The following is a 20,424-nucleotide window of genomic DNA, read 5'->3' on the forward strand; positions in this document are numbered from 1 at the left end:
AATTGGGGAAACTGTATCCTTTGGAAGAACTTACAGACTTTTTTGTTTTTGTTATCTTCTTGCAGGAAGACTTTAAGAAATACTTGCTAGATCCTTGCTGATGGATGCATTTTGTTCATTCCAAATGATGAACATTTCAAGTATAAGGAGATAGTCTCCTAGAGACCTGGGGCTGCTCCTGTAATGTTATCCTTTTAGTGCTTCGTGGTTATTTATTTATTTATTTATTTATTTCAGATATGGGTGAGGCAGGGGGAGAGAGAGAGAGAGAGAGAGAGAAAATGCAAGCATGAGTCGGGAGAGGGGAAGCAGATTCCATGCTGAACAGAGAGCCCAGTGTGGGGCTTGATCCCAGGACACTGGGATCTGACCTGAGCCTAAGACAGATGCTTAACCAACTTAACTGAGCCACCCAGGTCCCCCTCATCTTCCAATTTCTTTCATCAGTGTTTTATAGTTTTCAGAATACAGGTTTTTCACCTCTGTAGTTAAGTTTATTCCTAGTTATTTTATTATTTTTGGTATAACCCTAAATAGGATTCTTTTCTTAATTTCTCTTTCTACTGCTTCATTATTAGTGTATAGAAATGGAAAACATTTCTGTACATTGATTTTGTAGTCTCTGACCTTATTGAGTTCGTTTATCAATTCTAGTAGTTTTTTGGTAGAGTCATTAAGGTTTTCTATATATAGTATTATGTCACCTGCAAATAGTGAAAATTTTCCTTCTTCCTTACCAATTTGGATGCCTTTTATTCTTTTCTCTTGTCCGACTGTTGTCTCTAGGACTTCTGGTACTATGTTGAATAAAAGAGGTGAGAGTTGACATCCTTGTCTTGTTCCTGACCTTATGGGGAAAGCTGTGGTTTTTTTCCCCCCATTGAGTATGATGTTAGCTATGGGTTTTTCATATAATGCCTTTATTATGTTGAGGTATGTTCTTTCTAAACCTACTTTGTTGAGGATTTTAATCATGAAATGGATGTTGTACTTTGTTAAATGCTTTTTCTTCTTCTATTGAAATAATCATATGACTTTTATCCTTTCTTTTATTGATATGATGTATCACATTGATTTATGAATATTGAATCACGCTTGCAGCCCAAGAATAAATCCCACTTGAATGTCATGAATGATATTTTTAATGTATTGTTGGATTCAGTTTGCTAATATTTTGTTGAGGATTTTTGCAAAAATGTTCATCAGAGATATTGGCCTATAGTTTACTTTTTTGGTGGTATATTTATCTGATTTTGGAATCAGGATAATGCTGGCCTCATAGAATGAATTTGGAAGTTTTTCTTCCTCTTCCATATTTTGGAAAAGTTTGAGAAGAACAGGTATTAACTCTTCTTTAAATGTTTGGTAGAATTCACCTGTGAAACCATCTGGGTCCTGTGCTTTCGTTTATTGGGAGTTTTTTGATTACTGAATCAATTTCATTTCTGGTAATCAGTCTGTTCAAATTTTCTCTTTCTTCCTGATCAGTTTTGGTAGGTTATGTGTTTCTAGGAATTTATCCATTTCTTTTAGGTTGTCCAGTTAGTTGGCATATTTTTCGTAATATTCTTTTACAGTCTGTTGTGTTTCTGTGGTATTGGTTGTTATTTCTTCTCTTTTGCTTCTGATTTTGTTTATTTGAGTCCTGTGGGTTGTTTTTTTTTTAATGAGTTTGACTAGAGATTTAATCAGTTTTGTTGTCTTTTCACAGAACCAATTCCTGGTTCTGTTCTGTTGCATTTTTAGTTCCCTATATCATTTATTTCTTTGCTAATCTTTATTATTTCTTTCCTTCTGCTGATTTTTGGTTTTGTTTGTTATTTTTTTAACTCCTGTAGGTATAAGATGAGGTTATTGAGATTGATTGATTGATTCATGATTGGTTTTGCTTCTTTAGTTAGACTTGTATTGCTATAAATGTTCCTCTTAAAACTGCTTTTGTTGTATCCCAAAGATTTTGGACCATTGTGTTTTCATTTTCAGGTGTCTCCGTTTATTTTTTGATTTCTTCTTTGATTTCTTGGTTCACCCACTCATTGTTTAGTAGCATGTTATTTTTTTAATTTCCTATTTGCACTCTTTCTAGATTTTTCCTTGTGATTGATTTCTAGATTTCTAGTTTATGTTATGGTGGGAAAAGATGCATGGTATACCTGGTCTTTTTGAATTTTTGATATTTGTTTTGTGACTTAATGATCTGTTCTGAAGACTATTCCATGTGCACTTGAAAAGAATATGTATTCTTTTTTTTTTTAATGATTTTATTCATTTATTTGACAGACGGAGAACACAAGTAGGCAGAGAGGGAAGCATAGAGAGAGGAAGGGAAGCAGGCTCCCTGCTGAGCAGAGAGCCCAATGTGGGGCTCGATCCCAGGACCCTGAGATCATGACCTGAGCTGAAGGCAGAAGCTTTAACCCACTGTGCTACCCAGGCGCCCCAAAAAGAATATGTATTCTGTTTTAGGGTGGAATGTTCTGAATGTATCTGTTAAATCTAGTGTGTCATAGAATCACACTTTTTTTTTTTTTTTAAAGATTTTATTTATTTATTTGACAGACAGAGATCACAAGTAGGCAGAGAGGCGGGCAGAGAGAGAGGGGGAAGCAGGCTCCCTGCGGAGCAGAGAGCCTGATGCGGGGCTCGATCCCAGAACCCTGGGAATCATGACCTGAGCCGAAGGCAGAGGCTTTAATCCACTGAGCCACCCAGGCGCCCCAGAATCACACTTTTTAATAAAAAGAAAAGTTGGCACCATTCAACTAATTAATTAATCTTCACCTTAATCTAAGAATTATTTTTATTTTTATTTTACTTTAATAGTGTTTTTATTAAAAATTTCAGAAACACTGCCTTTTGGCTACAATTATAAATCCCCTTTTGAATTTCGAAAGTGCTAGATGAGAACAGTTGAATTTTAAAAACAACAAACAAAAAAAATTTCAAAAGCACTGCTTAAAATAAGCCAGGTACCTAATAAAGTATCTTTAAAATTTAAAATTGTTGAGCTAATTGATTTTCTTGGTATGTTTAGTTAAGTATTTTTTCTCTATCTTATAAGTACTGAAATGATCTTAATATTTCCCTGCATTTTATTAAAATCACAGTTTCATGTTGGTAATCTGCCAGTGCAGACAGTATTTTTATATATATATTTTTTTTATTGAAGATTTTTCTTTATTTATTCGACAGACAGAGAGCACAAGTAGGCAGAGAGGCAGGCAGAGAGAAAGGGGGAAGCAGACTCCCTGCTGAGCAGAGAGCCGATGCGGGGCTCAATCCCAGGACCCTGAGATCATGACCTGAGCCGAAGGCAGAGGCGTAACCCACTGAGCCATTCAGGCTCCCCTTTATATTATATTTTAAATGTGCTAAGCTGAAGATGAATCATGATCTGGGTTTTGCTAGATCTTCAAACTTTAATTAGGTGCATTTTTTTCTTCCTTTTAAAAACATTGGACAGAAGATATGACTGAACTAATACAAATATTTTAGTGAGTACAGATAGAATTGAATACTATCATTAAATAAAATAGTAGGACTAGGGGTACCTGGGTGGCTCAGTTGGTTAAGTGTCTGGGTCTTAACCTCAGCGTTATGAATTCAACCCCCACATTAGGTTCCATGCTACTTTACAAAAAAATTGTAGGACTAAAGTATATTCTAAGTTTTCATATGCCTTAGTAAAATAAATTATTAATAAAATTAATAATGTGTATTACAATAAATATTTCCTAACAAGCAGTATTTCCACTAGATGTTTTAACTTTTAGGGAAGTCCTTGTTAGACTTCTGATATAAACATTTCTTCTTTCTAAAATTTCCACACATATTTCTGTTTATTAAGTATAATATGTTTAAATTTGTCATTTGGGACAATATTAAGAGATACATACTTTCTTCTACTTCAATCTATTTTGCTACATTTTCCATATTTTCAAAAAGACTAAATATTTTGGAAAGGAATTCATGTATAATGGTGTGGATTTTTAAGTATACTTTTGTGTACAAATATCGAGACATGGGTGGAAAACTAAAAGTGAACAAAACACACTCACCAGCAAGATCTGTGAACTTTATGATATTTAATAATACCAGAGTAGCAGTTAGTTTTTTGAATTTAATTTTAAATACCATCATAGACAAGTACTAACCAAGACTCAGAACTACAACAATCTTCCCTTTCTTTCTTCAAATTTCTGAGGGAAAAAAGATATCCTGTGTTACTATCAACTCATTTATTTAACTGTAAAGTCCTGATAATGATTGTCCATTTTCACTTAGCATGGACACTTATCAGGAAGCTACATGACATCAAAGAGGAGTCAGCATAACAGAAAATTTAAAAGTAAAGAATATGATGAGTACAGTACGTACAGCGATGACAACTTTGGTACCTACAGTCAGGAAACAGAGGAAGATTTTGCCAGTCAGCTGAAACAGTACAGACAAGCTAAAGAAACTTCAACTACTGCTTTAGGATCATCATTTTCTAAAGAACCAGGGAAAAAACAAAGAATGAAAGTTCAGCAAGGTAAGTGTGAAATTGTCGGTGTTTTTGAACAGGTAGCTATAGAGTAACAACTTAAATTTCTTAATCCCTTCTCAAGATCAGCTTACTCCCATGGTTCCTGAATTTGTTTTTCTTTATAGATTTTGAGGACAAACATCTACAAATATTTCAGTCTGCATGATATCTTAATATTTGAATTAGAAAGATATGCTAATATTTTTAAAGTATATAAAAATATAAAAAAACAACTTTCCCATTACATTTTTTCCCTTTCCTTGTATAATGGTATCAGTATACTGAAAACATGGCTTACATTTTTCAGTTGTTTCTGTTACTCTAAACATTGCCTCATATTTTAGACCTGTACAGACAGAATTCTGGTAGCTTTTCTTTTATTAGACCTTAAAAGATGATGATCATCTTTGCTGTGCAAATGTACTTATACTTAGGATTATGGATATCCTTCAAGATTGGAAATAAGAACATAAACTAAAGAAATTTCTGGAGTGATCATCACTTCATCTGCTGTATTGAGGGACGTGATCCCTGGAGAAACCAGGGCAAGTTGCCATAGAAACTATGGGTCACATAAAAGTCGGATCAACCTTTCGAATTGTCCACTCAATGTCTGCTTCAAGAAAACTGGAGTAAGATGAGGCTAAGGTGAAGGAGTGAGCCCCAAACCCAGTGTCACTGTACTTTCTATATTGTTGAAAAAAGGAACCAGTTATGAGTAAATATGATTGTTTTTATGACTTTATTTTTTCTTGATTTCCTAGCAAAATTCTTTTGAAAAATATGAATCCAGGTTTTGCTGACCTAAAAAGGAAAAGAATTTGTCTGTACATATGCTATTGTAATTAGTAAGTTTGTTCCTGAAGTCTAGACATAGTGGTGTCAGGAATCATTCCACTTGGGGAATAAGGAAACAGAGAGGTTTTGCTCATCCATTCCCACCTGGGGTTTTCCCTTTCATCTTTTCCTGTTTGTTCTGTTAAATAATTGAGTATTCTTTTATTTTTGACGTTCATTTTACCCCCTCAGTTATGAAAGTAATATATGGTCAAATGCAGAAAACTTTTTCTATGTTTAAAAATAATAACCTAACCAAGATCAAAGATAAAACAAAAATAATTTGAATCCCTACACTCAGAAATAGTTACTATTAATATTTTTGGTGTGCATTCTTCCAGAATTTTTCTGACAATTATTTTTAACAAAAAACTATACATACTGTTTAACTTGTTTTTTCCCTTAACTATGAATTGAATCTTAGTCATTCTTATGTTAATGAGTAGCTTTTAATGCCAACAACATTCTATTCAATTAGACAGACATACCATAGCTTGCCTAACAGATTCTTAGGTTTGGGTGATCATAATCACTTGAGATTTAAGTTGCACCCAGATTTTTTTTTTTTTTTTGGCACCAAGTTTTTTTTTTTACTCTGTGATTAACCCTGTATATTTATACATGTCTCAGAGAACATCTTCACAAATATTTTTCCTTAAGAATAAATTCTGAAATGCAGAATTGAATCAAAAAATATAGCCACACATTTGAAGATTTTTGATCCACTTACCAAGTTGATTTCCAAAAAGTTGATAGGCCAATTTATAACACCCCACCAGTATGTGAAAATGCCAGTTACTCAACTCCCTACCAACGCTATTCTTTGAGGTAAAAATTGGAATGTTATTTTAAAATTTTTAATTTCTTTGATATCTCTTAATGAAGTAAACATTTTTTCATATATTTATTTGCCGTTTGTAGGCTTAAGATCACTTAATATGTAAGAAAATGTTTGATGTGAATTTGGTAAAATGAGAAATGACTCTATATAGTAACTTATATCCTAATACATGATTTTTGCAATTTCAGATACTTTTAAATTTAAGCCAAGTTTTTAAAAAGTAAAAGACAGATATAAATTTTACTTAGAAATATACATAATACTACTCAAAATTATCACTAGAAACTCAGTTTGGTCAAATTAACCACTAATACCTACAATGTCTTCCTTAAGGATGAATATAATATTTAATTCCCTTAAAAACAGAAAGCCTTGGTATTTCTTATTCTAAGGAAAACTGGAAAGAACAAAACTACCTTTGACTTCTGTAGCCATGTGTATTCTTCTTGTGCCTTGCCCTCTTTATTATTGTTAATATCCCTTAAAAAAAAAAAAAAGGAATGAGAAGCACTACCTGGAAAGTAAAATGTAAAGATTTAATTAATTTTTTTTCATTGAATCTAGAGAGGAAAAAAAAAAGAATGCACTGTATATTATAGACTATTTAAAATATGCTATTCCCTATAAGCTAATAGACTGACAGGTATGTTGTTTTTCTATAATATTTGAAGTACATTTTAACTCTTCTAGGTATTGATCAGAGGGTTAAAAGTTTTAATGTCGGTCGTGGACGTGGTTTGCCGAAGAAAATCAAACGCAAAGACCGTGGGGGAAGAACCAATAAAGGGCCTAATATTTTTTCAGGAATGGATGACTATCAAGAGGTACTGAGAATTTATAGATAATGAGGAGAGCTTTTCCATCTTTTAACCTATTTGGCTGCAAAGAAAGCATTGTGATTTTTTTTTTTTACCATTTTATTTATTTTTTCAGCGTAACAGTATTCATTGTTTTTGCACAACACCCAGTGCTCCATGCAAAACGTGCCCTCCCTATTACCCACCACCTGTTCCCCCAACCTCCCACCCCTGACCCTTCAAAACCCTCAGGTTGTTTTTCAGAGTCCATAGTCTCTTATGGTTCGCCTCCTCTTCCAAATTTTTTTTTTTTTATAAACATATAATGTATTTTTATCCCCAGGGGTACAGGTCTGTGAATCGCCAGGTTTACACACTTCACAGCACTCATGATAGCACATACCCTCCCCAATGTCCATAACCCCATCACCCTCTCCCAATCCCACCTCCCCCCAGCAACCCCCAGTTTGTTTTGTGAGATTAAGAGTCATTTATGGTTTGTCTCCCTCCCAATCCCATCTTGTTTCATTTATTCTTCTCCTATCCCCCTAACCCCCCATGTTGCTTCTCCATGTCCTCATATCAGGGAGATCATATGATAGTTGTCTTTCTCTGATTGACTTATTTCACTAAGCATGATACCCTCTAGTTCCATCCACGTCGTCGCAAATGGCAAGATTTCATTTCTTTTGATGGCAAGCATTGTGATTTTAATGCTACTTTCCTAGTAAATGAAAAATTTCTAGCTAAGATCAAATGAGTATAAATAGATTCTAAAAAAAAGAATTAAAGGAATTGTTGTTTTAATTAGTCAAGATACTAGTATATAAAGATGTTTAGGTGACCTCGAAATAAAATTAATGTGTTTGACAAACCATAAATGACTCTTAATCTCACAAAACAAACTGGGGGTTCCTGGGGGGAGGTGGGATTGGGAGAGGGGGAGCGGGCTATGGACATTGGGGAGGGGAGGCGAACCATAAGAGACTATGGACTCTGAAAAACAACCTGAGGGTTTTGAAGGGTCAGGGGTGGGAGGTTGGGGCAACCTGAGGGTTTTGAAGGGTCAGGGGTGGGAGGTTGGGGGAACAGGTGGTGGGTAATGGGGAGGGCACGTTTTGCATGGAGCACTGGGTGTTGTGCAAAAAGAATGAATACTGTTACGCTGAAAAAATAAATAAAATGGAAAAAAAAAATTAATGTGTTTGAAAGCACCTCAAATAAAACTGGTATGTTGGAAAGCAAAAACGTGACCCTAGCAGTTCTTCATTGTACTTTGCTTTGCTAGGAGTCATCCCAGATACAAAGGGCAATAAAATGCTAACAGCTCAATATGAAGCATGGCTGATAAGAAGGGAGATACTATAGTGGTAAATTAGCTTACTAGAACCGAAAACATTGAAAGAGAAGAAAAAGCAATATAAATGGTTGGAAAGATGAACTTGTGTACCTTATGTACAGTGAATATTGAATAAATATATATTGAATTGAATTCTGAACATGTACATTTCAGCCTTGTTGTACAGACTCTTGGGATTATAGTAGTCCAAATCTAGTATTCTGACACTGTTCCAGCAAGACTGATTAAATTATGCAGAGCAAGAGTAGGTTATTAAAAGCTACAACCTTAAGTGAAAGCAAAGGGATAGCGATATATTGTAATTTGAAAATGCCTGATTATCTGATGTCTGGGTTTAAATAAGGGACAAAGATTTTTTTTAAAGATTTAATTATTTATTTGACACAGAGAGATCACAAGTAGGCAGAGAGGGGGAAGCAGACTCCCCACTGAGCAGGGAGCCCAATGCGGGGTTAGATCTAGGACCCTGTGATCATGACCTTAGCCAAAGGCAGACGTTTCACAACTGCACCACCCAGGCGCCCCAAGGAGCAAAGATTTCTTAATATGTACTCTAAGTATACTATTTAAGGAGATGTTAATAGGTATGACCTAAAAAAAGAAGTTCAGGCCCAAATAAATTTGTGAAACCCAGCACATGCCAGTCTACTCTTGGGGATTCTAAGTTGACATTAATGTATTAAACGCTTCTTGCAAGTAGTTATAAAAAAGCTTATTTTACTTTGTTCAATCCATTGTTTTTGTTGTTGTATTTTTTTTTTAAGATTTTATTTGACAGAGAGAGATCACAAGTAGGAAGAGAGGCAGGCAGAGAGAGAGAGGGGGAAGCAGGCTCCCTGCTGAGCAGAGAGCCTGATGCAGGGCTTGATCCCAGGACCCTGAGACCATGACCTGAGCCAAAATCAGAGGGTCAACCCACTGAGCCACCCAGGCGCCCCTCAATTGTTTTTATATTGTACTTGACCCTGAACTTCCCCCAACCCCTGCCCAATCTATTAACATTGATTGAGCCACTCACTGTTCCATGGAATAGCAGCTTTGGAGACAAATTTAGAATTTCTGAGTGATTGTAACCTGCCCGTCCATCTTCCTACATTCCTCTAGAGTGTGTTGCTTTCCCTAGACCATATTAATATGAATGCTGTCTGAAAGTGAGCTTTCTCCTATATCCAATAGGTACATACTATGCTTGGAAAAAAAATTAGCTTCCAACAAAGTGTGGCTTTGAACAAGTTACTACCTGTCTCTGAGCTTCAATTTGCTTAATCTGTAAAATGAAAGTATGGTGTTTAATTAACTCTAAGGAGACTGTCAAGCACTAATGTGTTTACAAATCTGGATTGCAACTAAAAAATTCTGTATCATGTTATAGAAAATCAGAATAAATTGTTTCTTTTGCACTCATTAGATTTAGAATATTTTTCCTTTAGCTTATTAAGATTAAAATGTTATCGAGGCGCCTGGGTGGCTCAGTGGGTTAAAGCCTCTGCCTTCGGCTCAGGTCATGGTCTCAGGGTCCTGGGATTGAGCCCCGAGTTGGGCTCTCTGCTCAGCAGGGAGCCTGCTTCCCTCTCTCTCTGCCTGCCTCTCTGCCTACTTGTGATCTCTCTGTCAAATAAATAAATAAAATCTTAAAAAAAGAAAGATTAAAATGTTATCAACTGTGTCAGTTTATTGGCTGTCAAGAGAGATTTCTTGTTATGATTCTAGAAACAAACAGAGTGCCAGAGCCCAAGCAAGTAGCTCATATTCAGGAGTGGTCTGGGGGAATCCTGTCCAGGGTACAGTGAACATGCTAGAGTGGCCAACATACATCCATTTCCATCTTTTCCAGGGAGTATGAGATCCTCCAAAAGCCAGATAAATTCGTAGATACCTGCATGTTCACATGAACTGTCTTGAAAACTCAAGGGTGGTCACAGAACAAGCAAATGTTTGATAGATTTTAAGAACTTATTTAGTCTGTTGGCCATAAAACCTCTTAATTTTTTTTTGTCTTTATAACACCTGTTACATTTTCTGTAAATACATATTATTTTGCTGGCAAATCTTTTCATTCCCTCTTCCTTATATATTTCAAAAAAATTTTTGTGCTCTTGTTTCTTATGCCAGTATAATACATCTTCTAGAGGGAATACATTTTGAAATAACCAAGTAGATAGTTCAGTTTTCCCTATCTTCGTCTTTCCTTTCTCTCCCTCTTTTTTTCCTCCCTCTTTCTTGAATTGTATTTTCTTTTTATTTATTTTATTTTATTTATTTGAGAGGAAGGGAGAGAGAGAGAGAGAGAGAACATGAGAAGGGGCAGAGTCAGAGGGAGAAGCAGACTCCATGCCAAGCAGGGAGCTGGATGCGGGACTTGACCCCAGGACTCCAGGATCATGACCTGAGCCAAGGCAGTCGTTTAACCAACTGAGAACACCCAGGAACCCTGAATTGTGTTTTCTTAGAGATAGTATAATACAGTGCAAAGAGTTCTATCTACCCTAACTGCTGACTTGCTGTATGACCCTTGGCAAGTCACTAATTCTCTAATCTTCATTTTTCACATTTGTCTAGTGAGGGTGATGAACTAAATGATTTCTGTGGTTCTTCCAACTCCTTTATTACGAGAGATCTTAATGGTAGAGGACATTCACTTTGCTTCTGTAGGCTTCGATTTAAAAGATCAGATCTTCTAGGCACGTTATTTTCTCCTAAAATTTTATTGTTAAAGTTTCTTTAGATTTTCTAGAATATCTTCATTATAATTAGGTTTCGCGTGGTTATGGATACTGATACACTTTCTACTCATTTAAAGTAAACTAAACTAAACTAAAAAACAAAACAGAAAAACCCATAACCCTGTATTAAAACAATGAGGCACATCATTAGAAAGTCATAGAATGCATTATTGATGAAATATAGGCACAACTTGGTGCATTTTTCAGGGTGATTTTGGATTTTTTTGGGTGATTACCTAATATTTTACTTTTTAATTTCAGCTATATTCTTCAAGTTTGCCTGTTGATTTTGTATAATGCATTCTCCTGGACTTCCAATTTTTTTATATCTACTTGCTCTAAATGAGCCTGGAAATAGAAAATGTTTGTGAGCCAAATTTACATAAATTTAAGACATTTTAAATGATCCTATCAGAGACTAGTATGAACAATTTTATTGTGTTTTTCCTGGGGCAATTTGGGTATACTTATATATTTTTAAAAAGCTATAGGATTATCTGTGTTCTTGGTATTTTTGTACTTTTTTCCCAGAATTCTTACAGTAAAACATATATTTCAAATGCGAGCACTGAGGATCAGATTTAAGTCTAGCCATCTTTTGCCTCAACTGGTTGCTGTGAGGCAGTTTCCTATTTTCAGTAGGTTGTGTTTTGTTCTCCATCTCCTAGCAAACTGAAGGAAAGGGAAACAAATCAGATTAGAAGAGCAAATAGTTATTGTGAACTCCTGCTATATATAAATAATGATGCATACCGGGTGTTTGAAAAACAGTGCTATTTTATAGAGCTTACGAATGTAAGTCCTTAGCCTGACTAAGCATCATACTCTTGTTACTCAGTCTCCTTGTACTCAGCAAAAGTTCAACAGGGATCTAAGGAGAAGTAAGGAAAACAGGTAGGACTGTGAGATTTTCTACCATATACTTCTTTTTGTTATTTTTTTAAAAGCTTAAGGAAGCTTTGCGCAGTGGCAGTATCGTAGCCAATGAGGTTTATCTGAGGCGCGATTATTGCTAATTAAAAGCTTAAGGAAATACATCTTCCCTCCTTTTTTTTCTTTCCTAAAGGAAGTACCGAATAACCACACATGCAAAAAATCTCTGATTTTTTATTTCTTTGATTTAGATTTAGAAATCTTTGATTTCTCCACCTAGAGACATATACTCTTAAAGGTGGGGTTATATTCTTTTAGTCTTTTATCCTTTGTCTTTATTATTATAAAATTCAGATCAGTTTTCCACTTAGTAAAGTATCGTGAACATTTTCTTACGTTTCTAAATTGTCACTCCATCTCATCGGTTTGTAATGATTACATACTAATCTATCACTGACCTACATCATAATGTATTTGACTGGTCTCATTGTTTGGGATGTGTAATTTCTAGGTGTCTGTCTGTTTATCATGCAAAGTAATTCTGCAGTAATTATTTTTGTGAATAAATGTATTGTGCCTCCCTTATAATCCTTCAGAATACTCCTGAAAAGTACAAATTTTGTCAAACAGTATGGATATTATAAATCTTTTATAACATAGCTATCAGCAAATCACAAGAAAGCACATTTAAAATCTTTGCCAACAGAGTATTATTGTTAATTTTCAGGCTCTTCATAATTTTATTTTAAAAAAGTAGTTGTACATCCTCATTAAAATAGAAATAAGTTATTTGCAACCACTAGTAGCAATGAGCAGTGTATTAGAAGCCTGTCTCTGCAAATAAATGAATAGTATCTGAATGTCCACTCTTGACCACTTTAAATAGTAATTTGTACTGCTTTCCTAATCCATTTGACTGTCCGTTTTAGTACATACTTAATATTTTATATGTTGTATTCAAATGAATTTTTCTTTCTTACAGTATAGTAAACCAGGGAAAAAATGGAAGGTTATGACTCAGGAATTCATTAATCAGCACACAGTGGAACACAAAGGAAAACAAATCTGTAAATACTTTCTGGAAGGGAGATGTATTAAGGTAAATTTTGGGGGGTATCATAAAGAATTTTAACTTCCACAATCTTTAAAATGTAAAGTCTTTTTAGGGAGTGGCTAGTTTTTGTTTTGTTTTTTTTTTTTCATTTCTCATACACTTGTAATAATAAAGGTGGTTCTTCAAAGTATCTCTTCAAAATGTGTCTATGGAAATACTGTACATCGGAGCTTACTTCATTCTGTTCTAGGGCAGTAATATAATTTGTTGAATCCAGATTTTATTTAACAAACACATAATGCTGACTGTGTGGCAAGTACTGTTTAAAGTGGATTATTAATATTAAATGTTTTCATCTTTACAGCAACCCTATGAAGTAGGTACTGTTAATAGCCCCATTTTACACATGGCCAAACCAAGAGGTTAAATAAGTGTCCCTAGTGGCTCAGCTACAAACCGTGAGTGCTGGTGGAACCCAGACAGTAGGCTCTGAGGCCATGCTCATGGTGCTGCCTTTGCCTCTGTGCATAGCCACACCCATTGACTTGGGCAAGACTTCCAAGAGAGTGTTTGAATTATTATTAGATCATTATTTAAACACTGAAGATAGGGCCATAGTTCCATCATGAAACACCGTAGAGAAAACTCAGTTGTTTCTTTTTTCTCTTTTGTGACAGGGAGATCAGTGTAAATTTGATCATGATGCAGAGTTGGAGAAGAGAAAGGAGATCTGCAAGTTTTATTTACAAGGATATTGTACCAAAGGAGAGAACTGCATTTATATGCATAATATCCTTTATTAAAAAGATGTTAACCAAAATATTGAGGTTGTAAAACATTACTGAGGTTTTTCAAAATCCCTAGAAAACCTACTTTGGTTTTAAATTTAAAATAACATCTGCTATGGTCATATGACTTTTTCCTCTTGATCTTGTCAAAGTGTTGATTATAATAATAAATTTCCTAAAACCCCTCAGGAATTCCTTGAATGTAAGCCACCTGAAAATGGTATATTTTTCAATAAACTTCTGGATTTAATATTTTCTTTAGAAGTTTAAAATTTGTTTCCAAAATCATGAGGTAGCTTAGCTTCTAATTTTCATGTTGGGATATTTGACTTTAATGTGACATATAGAGCCCCTTTGTTTCCTTTATAGATAAGCTCTTGCTACAAAATTTATTTGCTCTGTCTACAGTTTTTAATGTGGAGGGTAACACTGACATACTGTTGTATTTGCTATAACAATTATTCTTTCTTTAAAATATTTTCTAGGGGCACCTGGGTGGCTCAGTGGGTTGGGGCCTCTGCCTTCGGCTCAGGTCATGATCCCAGGGTCCAGGGATCGAGTCCCGCATCAGGCTCTCTGCTCAGCAGGGAGCCTGCTTCCCTCTCTCTCTGCCTGCCTCTCTGCCTACTTGTGATCTCTGTCAAATGAATAAATAAAATCTTTAAAATAAAATAAAATAAAATATTTTCTAGCTTAATATAGTAAGGAAGATTAAAATCTTTGCATGTTTTGCTGCATAATTGAAATATTTCATCTTAAAAATTGTCTAATATGACATGTATAAAAAATTCAGTACAATATATAGTAATACAGTCTTATTGACTCAGCACCGATATGTTTTTGGATTTTAAAATATTAGAGTTTGATGTCACTTGGTCTGTTCCTTAATATTTTTATTTACATGAATTTCCGTGTAAGTTCTATCATAGTGGAGCAAAATGTTACCAAGGAGATAACTGTAAATTTTCACATGATGATCTGACTAAAGAAACAAAGAAACTTTTGGACAAAGTAAGTAATATTTTTGCACTTCAGTTATTTCTTAGGTCTCACCACAGAGTCATTAGTCTTGAATCTTATTTTATAAATCATATTTCAGAAAAGTCTCCTGAGAAATCAAGGATTTGTTATTTTATGTTTTAATCTATGAGTGTAGTATGTTAGAAAAGCAGAAGTATTAGACTAGGAATTAAAATCTTTCATTCTTACCCTTGTTCTGCCATTAAAAAGCTAATGTACTTTGAGAAATATCTTTTACCACTTTGAACCTTATTACCAAAAATGAGTTAGCTCTCTCTGACCCATTTTAACTTCAAAATGATATTTTTCTAATAACAAAACTGGTTTATTGAAGTCTTCACAGTTTTTAAATGTAAGGAAGGAAGCTTGTTGTGGAATAGTAATCTTTGCCAATCATTTTTAGGTGTTGAACACTGAGGAAGAAGCCACAAACGAAGACGAACGAGAATTAGAAGAACTTAGAAAACGGGGCATAACTCCTCTTCCCAAACCACCTCCAGGAGTTGGGCTTCTGCCAACTCCACCAGAGCATTTCCCCTTTTCTGATCCTGAAGATGATTTTCAGACAGATCTCTCTGATGATTTCAAGAAAATCCCATCTCTTTTTGAAATAGTTGTAAAACCAACTGTGGATTTAGCACATAAGATTGGGAAGAAGTAAGTTAAAATCTTCAAAAATGGCATCATTTTCCCCCTAAAATTTCCTACTGAGAAACTAACTTACATTCCGTGTTAATCATGTAATTAAACTTAGGTAGAAATAGCAGATACCTGGCATTCACCCCAGATGCTCTTCCTGCTTTCCTTTGTCTCTGTCCTCTGCTACATGCTATCAGTGTTTCTCTCTGTGGAATCCTTAACAACTTTAAAAACCTCTCCACAGAGTAACCCTGAGAGACACTGCCCGGTGGCTGGAATTGGTATGTCTCCCAATTCATTATGAGGCTACATTCGGCATTGATAACATCTTCAAATAGTGGCATTAGCATGTCTCCAGAATATTTGATTCTTTTAGAGAAATATTTCCTTAGGCTATTAGAGGAAAACCTTTAGTAAGCTAGATCCAGATTTGCATTTTCTAACAACACCATTCCAATCCTGCTGCCCTTTCCCAGAGTCTGTGCACCTGGGCTGCAAATCCCACTATTGATTACTTTAACCCTGAACACTCAGAAAATCAGTGAGATCTCAGTAAATGAGGAACAAGAAATTGACAGGAAATGTAAACCATTAAAATTATTTCTCTTAAGGTCAAGAAGAAGATAGGTATGTCCATTGTTTGGCTAATACTGTAGATCAGATGCTAGCCAATGCAAAAAGAGAAAGACATAATAGATATAAAGGTTAGAAATGGAGAGGCATCTTTAGGGTAAATACCCAGTAGTGCAATTGCTGGGTCATAGGCATGTGCACCCGAATGTTTATAGCAGCAATGTCTACAATAGCCAAACCATGGAAAGAACCTAGTCCATCAACAGATGAATGGATAAAGAAGATGTGGTATATATACACAATGGAATACTATGCAGCCATCAAAAGAAATGAAATCTTGCCATTTGCAACGACATGGATGGAACTAGAGGGTATCATGCTTAGTGAAATAAGTCAATCGGAGAAAGACAACTATCATATGATCTCCCTGATATGAGGATGTGGAGATGCAACATGGGGGGTTAGGGGGATAGGAGAAGAATAAATGAAACAAGATGGGATTGGGAGGGAGACAAACCATAAGTGACTCTTAATCTCACAGAACAAACTGAGGGTTGCTGGGGGTAGGGGTTAGGGAGAGGGTGATGGGGTTATGGACATTGGGGAGGGTATGTGCTATGGTGAGTGCTGTGAAGTGTATAAACCTGGCGATTCACAGACCTGTAACCCTGGGGATAAAAATACATTATATGTTTATAAAAAAATAAGAAATAAATAAAAATTTTTAAAAAAAGAAAAAAAGAGAGAAAGAAAAATGGAGAGGGAGCTCATTTTTGGGGCGGTTTCCCTCTATATACCTGAAGGAATCAACTGACAAAACAGAAATAAAATATAAAACTGACTAAAACTAAACTAAACTAAAACTAAAATAAAACTGACAAAAAGAAATAGTAATTAAATTAGTAAGATGTCCAGAAAGAAGAACAACACTCAAAACCTAAAGGTCTTTTTATATGCCAGCAGTAATCCATTAGAAATTGAAAAGGTGTGCATTTATATAGTAAAATTCTAATTTTGTTATATTTTAGAAAAGGTCCATGTATGCCTAGAAAAAAGTCTAGGAGAGAGCTAACCAAAAAATAATTCTGTGGGTGGCAGGATTAGAGGTGATTCTTACTTATCTTTGCACTTTTCTGTATTTTTCAAAATAGCCGTAAGCTTTAGAACAGCTGAAAGTGTCAGTTGATTAAGACTGTGGGCTAAAATGAAGGCAAGATGCATCTATTGGCGTTTTTATTTGGAGATAACGTAGAATAAACTACTTCTTAAAAACACATTGTGATACAGAAAAACACACTTAACCATACATATTTAAAATATAGCATTCTTGTTTGCCTCTTTTCTTTGAACTAAGAAATATTATTATTTCTGTCTACAGGCCACCAGCATTTTATAACAGTGCCTCACCACCAGGACCACAGTTTCAGGAAAGCAGCCCACATCCTCAGCATATCTATAGTTCTGGATCAAGTCCAGGTCCTGGACCTAATATGTCTCAGGGACACAGTAGTCCTGTGATGCACCCGGGCTCCCCCGGACATCATCCATGCGCCGCAGTGCCACACAGCCCACCTTTGCCGCCTGCTCCGCCTGGAATTTTAGGCCCTCACAGTCAAGCTGGAGTACTTGTTCAACAAGATGCACCTTTGACACCACAGAATATTAGTGGTGCTTACCATTGCTCAGGCTTTCCAGAACACATGATGAAAGTACCCAGAGAGAATCACTGTTCTCCAGGTTCCTCGTACCTGCAAAGTCCTTGCGAAATGCAGCTCAACACCAGTTATGAATCCCTACAAAACCCAGCTGAATTTTATGATAATTACTATTCACAGCATGCTGTACCTAATTTTCAGCCACCCAGTAACTCTGGTGGTAAGTTTACCTTTTCAAATAACTCATTTTTTTAAAAGATTTTATTTATTTGACAGACAGAGATCATAAGTAGGCAGAGAGGCAGGCAGAGAGAGAGGAGGAAGCAGGCTCCCTGCTGAGCAGAGAGCCCCATGCAGGGCTCCATCCCAGGACCCTGGGATCATGACCTGAGCCGAAGGCAGAGGCTTTAACCCACTGAGCCACCCAGGTGCCCCTCAAATAACTCATTTTTAATTTAAAATCTTTGGCATTCTCTATTTTTCATTAAAAATATGATAAGAATGTGTGTTTTTAATAAAGCTAAGTAAAATGTAATGAAATTGAAGCCATAAAATATATTTTAAATGTAAGCAAACATATGCTACACCAGAACTTTAGATAGCTTTAAAAAAATATATTTACAATTGGGCACCCACGTGGCTTAGTCAGTTAAGAGTCCAGGTTTTCGTTTCAGCTCAGGTTATCAGCTCCGGGTCATGAGACAAGCCCTGCATCCAGCTCCACGCTCAGCATTGAGTCTACTTGCCCCTGCCTCTCCTCTCAATGCTCTCTTTCTGTAAAATAAATAAAATAATATCTTTAAAAAAACATTTACAATCACATAGTAATACGGTAATCAAATGTAGTTACTATTAAAGCTTCAATTTCTTGTAATTGACCATGGCAGTCTCTAGTGGAGTTTGGTGCTAAATCAGTGTCTGTGTCTTTCTGTGTTATGTGTATAGATGGGATGTGGCATGTTGACTTTGCCCAGCATCAGCCTCCCCTTGTTCAAGATTCCCCTAACCGTGGGAGTGGATCTGATGGCAGCAGCAACATGACAGGCCATGGCTCCCTGCCTGCACCAGGCCTTCTCCCTGCGGTGCAGAGAGCTCTTTTTGTCAGACTTACTCAGAAGTACCAAGAAGAAGATGAACCAAGCAGCACCCAACCTCAAAGGGCACCAAGCAAGGATGAAGGTGTGTCAGTTGTTATGGTAGCATCTTACTTTTGGATTACCCAGTTCCTGAAATGCTCTTGAATAGGTTAAAATTTGAAAAATGAGTTCCCTTGAACTATCTATTCTACTTCCAATTTACCTTGTAGCTTCTATCTGCTTGGAATTGATCGTGGTTTCCAGTGTCATTAATGCTTTAGTAATTAATTGCAAAGAATGTCACCCGAAGCACTGAGTAGATCTGAAGCTATAGTGTGAGGCCTGGCTGAAGCCCTTTTTATGGAAGAAGGAAATAAAACAGGAACCAAACATCTTCCAGTGCAGAAATTTTGACTTCTAGCCCAAGTTTAAAATGATTCAGTTATTAGAGAAGTTTTTATGGGCATAGGCTGTATTCTACTATATTATGAAGGAATATTATTTTTAATATAAAAGATTATGTGGAAACCTCAAGTTTACCTTAGTATTTTTGGTATTGATAAGTATATAACAGTTACTTAATTCAGTTGAGGAGAGAAAGCTTAATGCATCCAGTTCTTCTTATGAGTTACAAAATTGATGTTTGCCCATTTTCTTTTGGGTGTGTGTGTGTGTGTGTGTGTATTTTTTTTTGAAATTAAGTAAATCGCATGGCCAACATGGGGCTCGAACCCATGACCCGAAGACCAGGAGTCTCATGTTCCACCAGCTAAGCCAGCCAGGTGCCCATTTGCCTACTCTTAAGCATAAAATTTATAAATATGTAAAACTGGGTAACATTAGGTAGCTACAAGCTATTATATAAGCATCTCTTATCTTTTCAAAGAAGGTAGCATTAACTTTTCATTTATTTAACATCACAGGGAAATTAAGGATTCCTAATAAGTTAGTAAGTTAGTTTTCTATACAATTTGTTTGCTTCTTAAAGTGCTTAAACTTAAAAAACAATTTTAATGATAATCTATCTATAAAGTCTTACAAAGATTTACATTTTCATAAATAAGAAATTTTACAGTTTTTCTGGATATAAAATTTTGTACTATAATAATATAATTGGTGATGTTTTATGAAGTTTTTTTCTCTGTATCCAGAAAAAAATTTTGTATGGCTAGGTTTTACTAAAAATTTAAATTCAATTAATTAACATATAACGTATTACTAGTTTCAGAGGTAGAGTTCGGTGATTCATCAGTTGTATATAACACCCACTACTTATTATATCACGTGCCCTCCTTAATGCCTGTTACCCAATTACCCTGTCCTCCCGACACTCCCCTGCCCTCTGGCAGCCCTCCATTTTTTTCCTATGATTAAGAGTCTCTTATGGTTTGTCTCTCTCTCTGATTTCATCTTGTTTTATTTTTCCCACCTTTCCCCTGTGCTCCTCTGTTTTGTTTCTTAAATTCCACATATGAGTGAGATTATATGATAATTGTCTTTTATCTGATTGATTTATTTCGCTTAGTATAATATCCTGTAGTTCCATCCACATCATTATAAATGGTAAGATTTCATTCTTTTTGATGGCTGAGTAATCAGTCCATGGTGTGTGTGTGTGTTGTGTGTGTGGGTGGATGTGTGGGTGGGTGGGTGGATGTGC

The 20,424-nt window shown here is 35.6% G+C and overlaps 1 protein-coding gene and 1 pseudogene across 1 annotated transcript in view; both read left to right on the top strand.

Annotated features, from left to right (window-relative positions):
• The window catches only part of ZC3H6 (zinc finger CCCH-type containing 6), a 63,176-nt gene that overhangs the window by 38,306 nt on the left and 4,446 nt on the right, over positions 1-20,424 (top strand). The window contains exons 4-11 of the mRNA XM_045979640.1: positions 4,285-4,534; positions 6,897-7,030; positions 12,942-13,058; positions 13,691-13,802; positions 14,703-14,812; positions 15,225-15,478; positions 17,412-17,908; positions 18,634-18,867. Of these exons, the coding sequence (XP_045835596.1) occupies positions 4,285-4,534; positions 6,897-7,030; positions 12,942-13,058; positions 13,691-13,802; positions 14,703-14,812; positions 15,225-15,478; positions 17,412-17,908; positions 18,634-18,867 (1,708 nt within the window). The remainder of the gene's footprint in view (positions 1-4,284; positions 4,535-6,896; positions 7,031-12,941; positions 13,059-13,690; positions 13,803-14,702; positions 14,813-15,224; positions 15,479-17,411; positions 17,909-18,633; positions 18,868-20,424) is intronic.
• LOC123926294 lies at positions 12,042-12,241 on the top strand (annotated as a pseudogene).

This window comes from Meles meles, chromosome 15 (assembly GCF_922984935.1).
Source record: "Meles meles chromosome 15, mMelMel3.1 paternal haplotype, whole genome shotgun sequence".
In the NCBI taxonomy this organism is placed as follows: Eukaryota; Metazoa; Chordata; class Mammalia; order Carnivora; family Mustelidae; genus Meles; species Meles meles.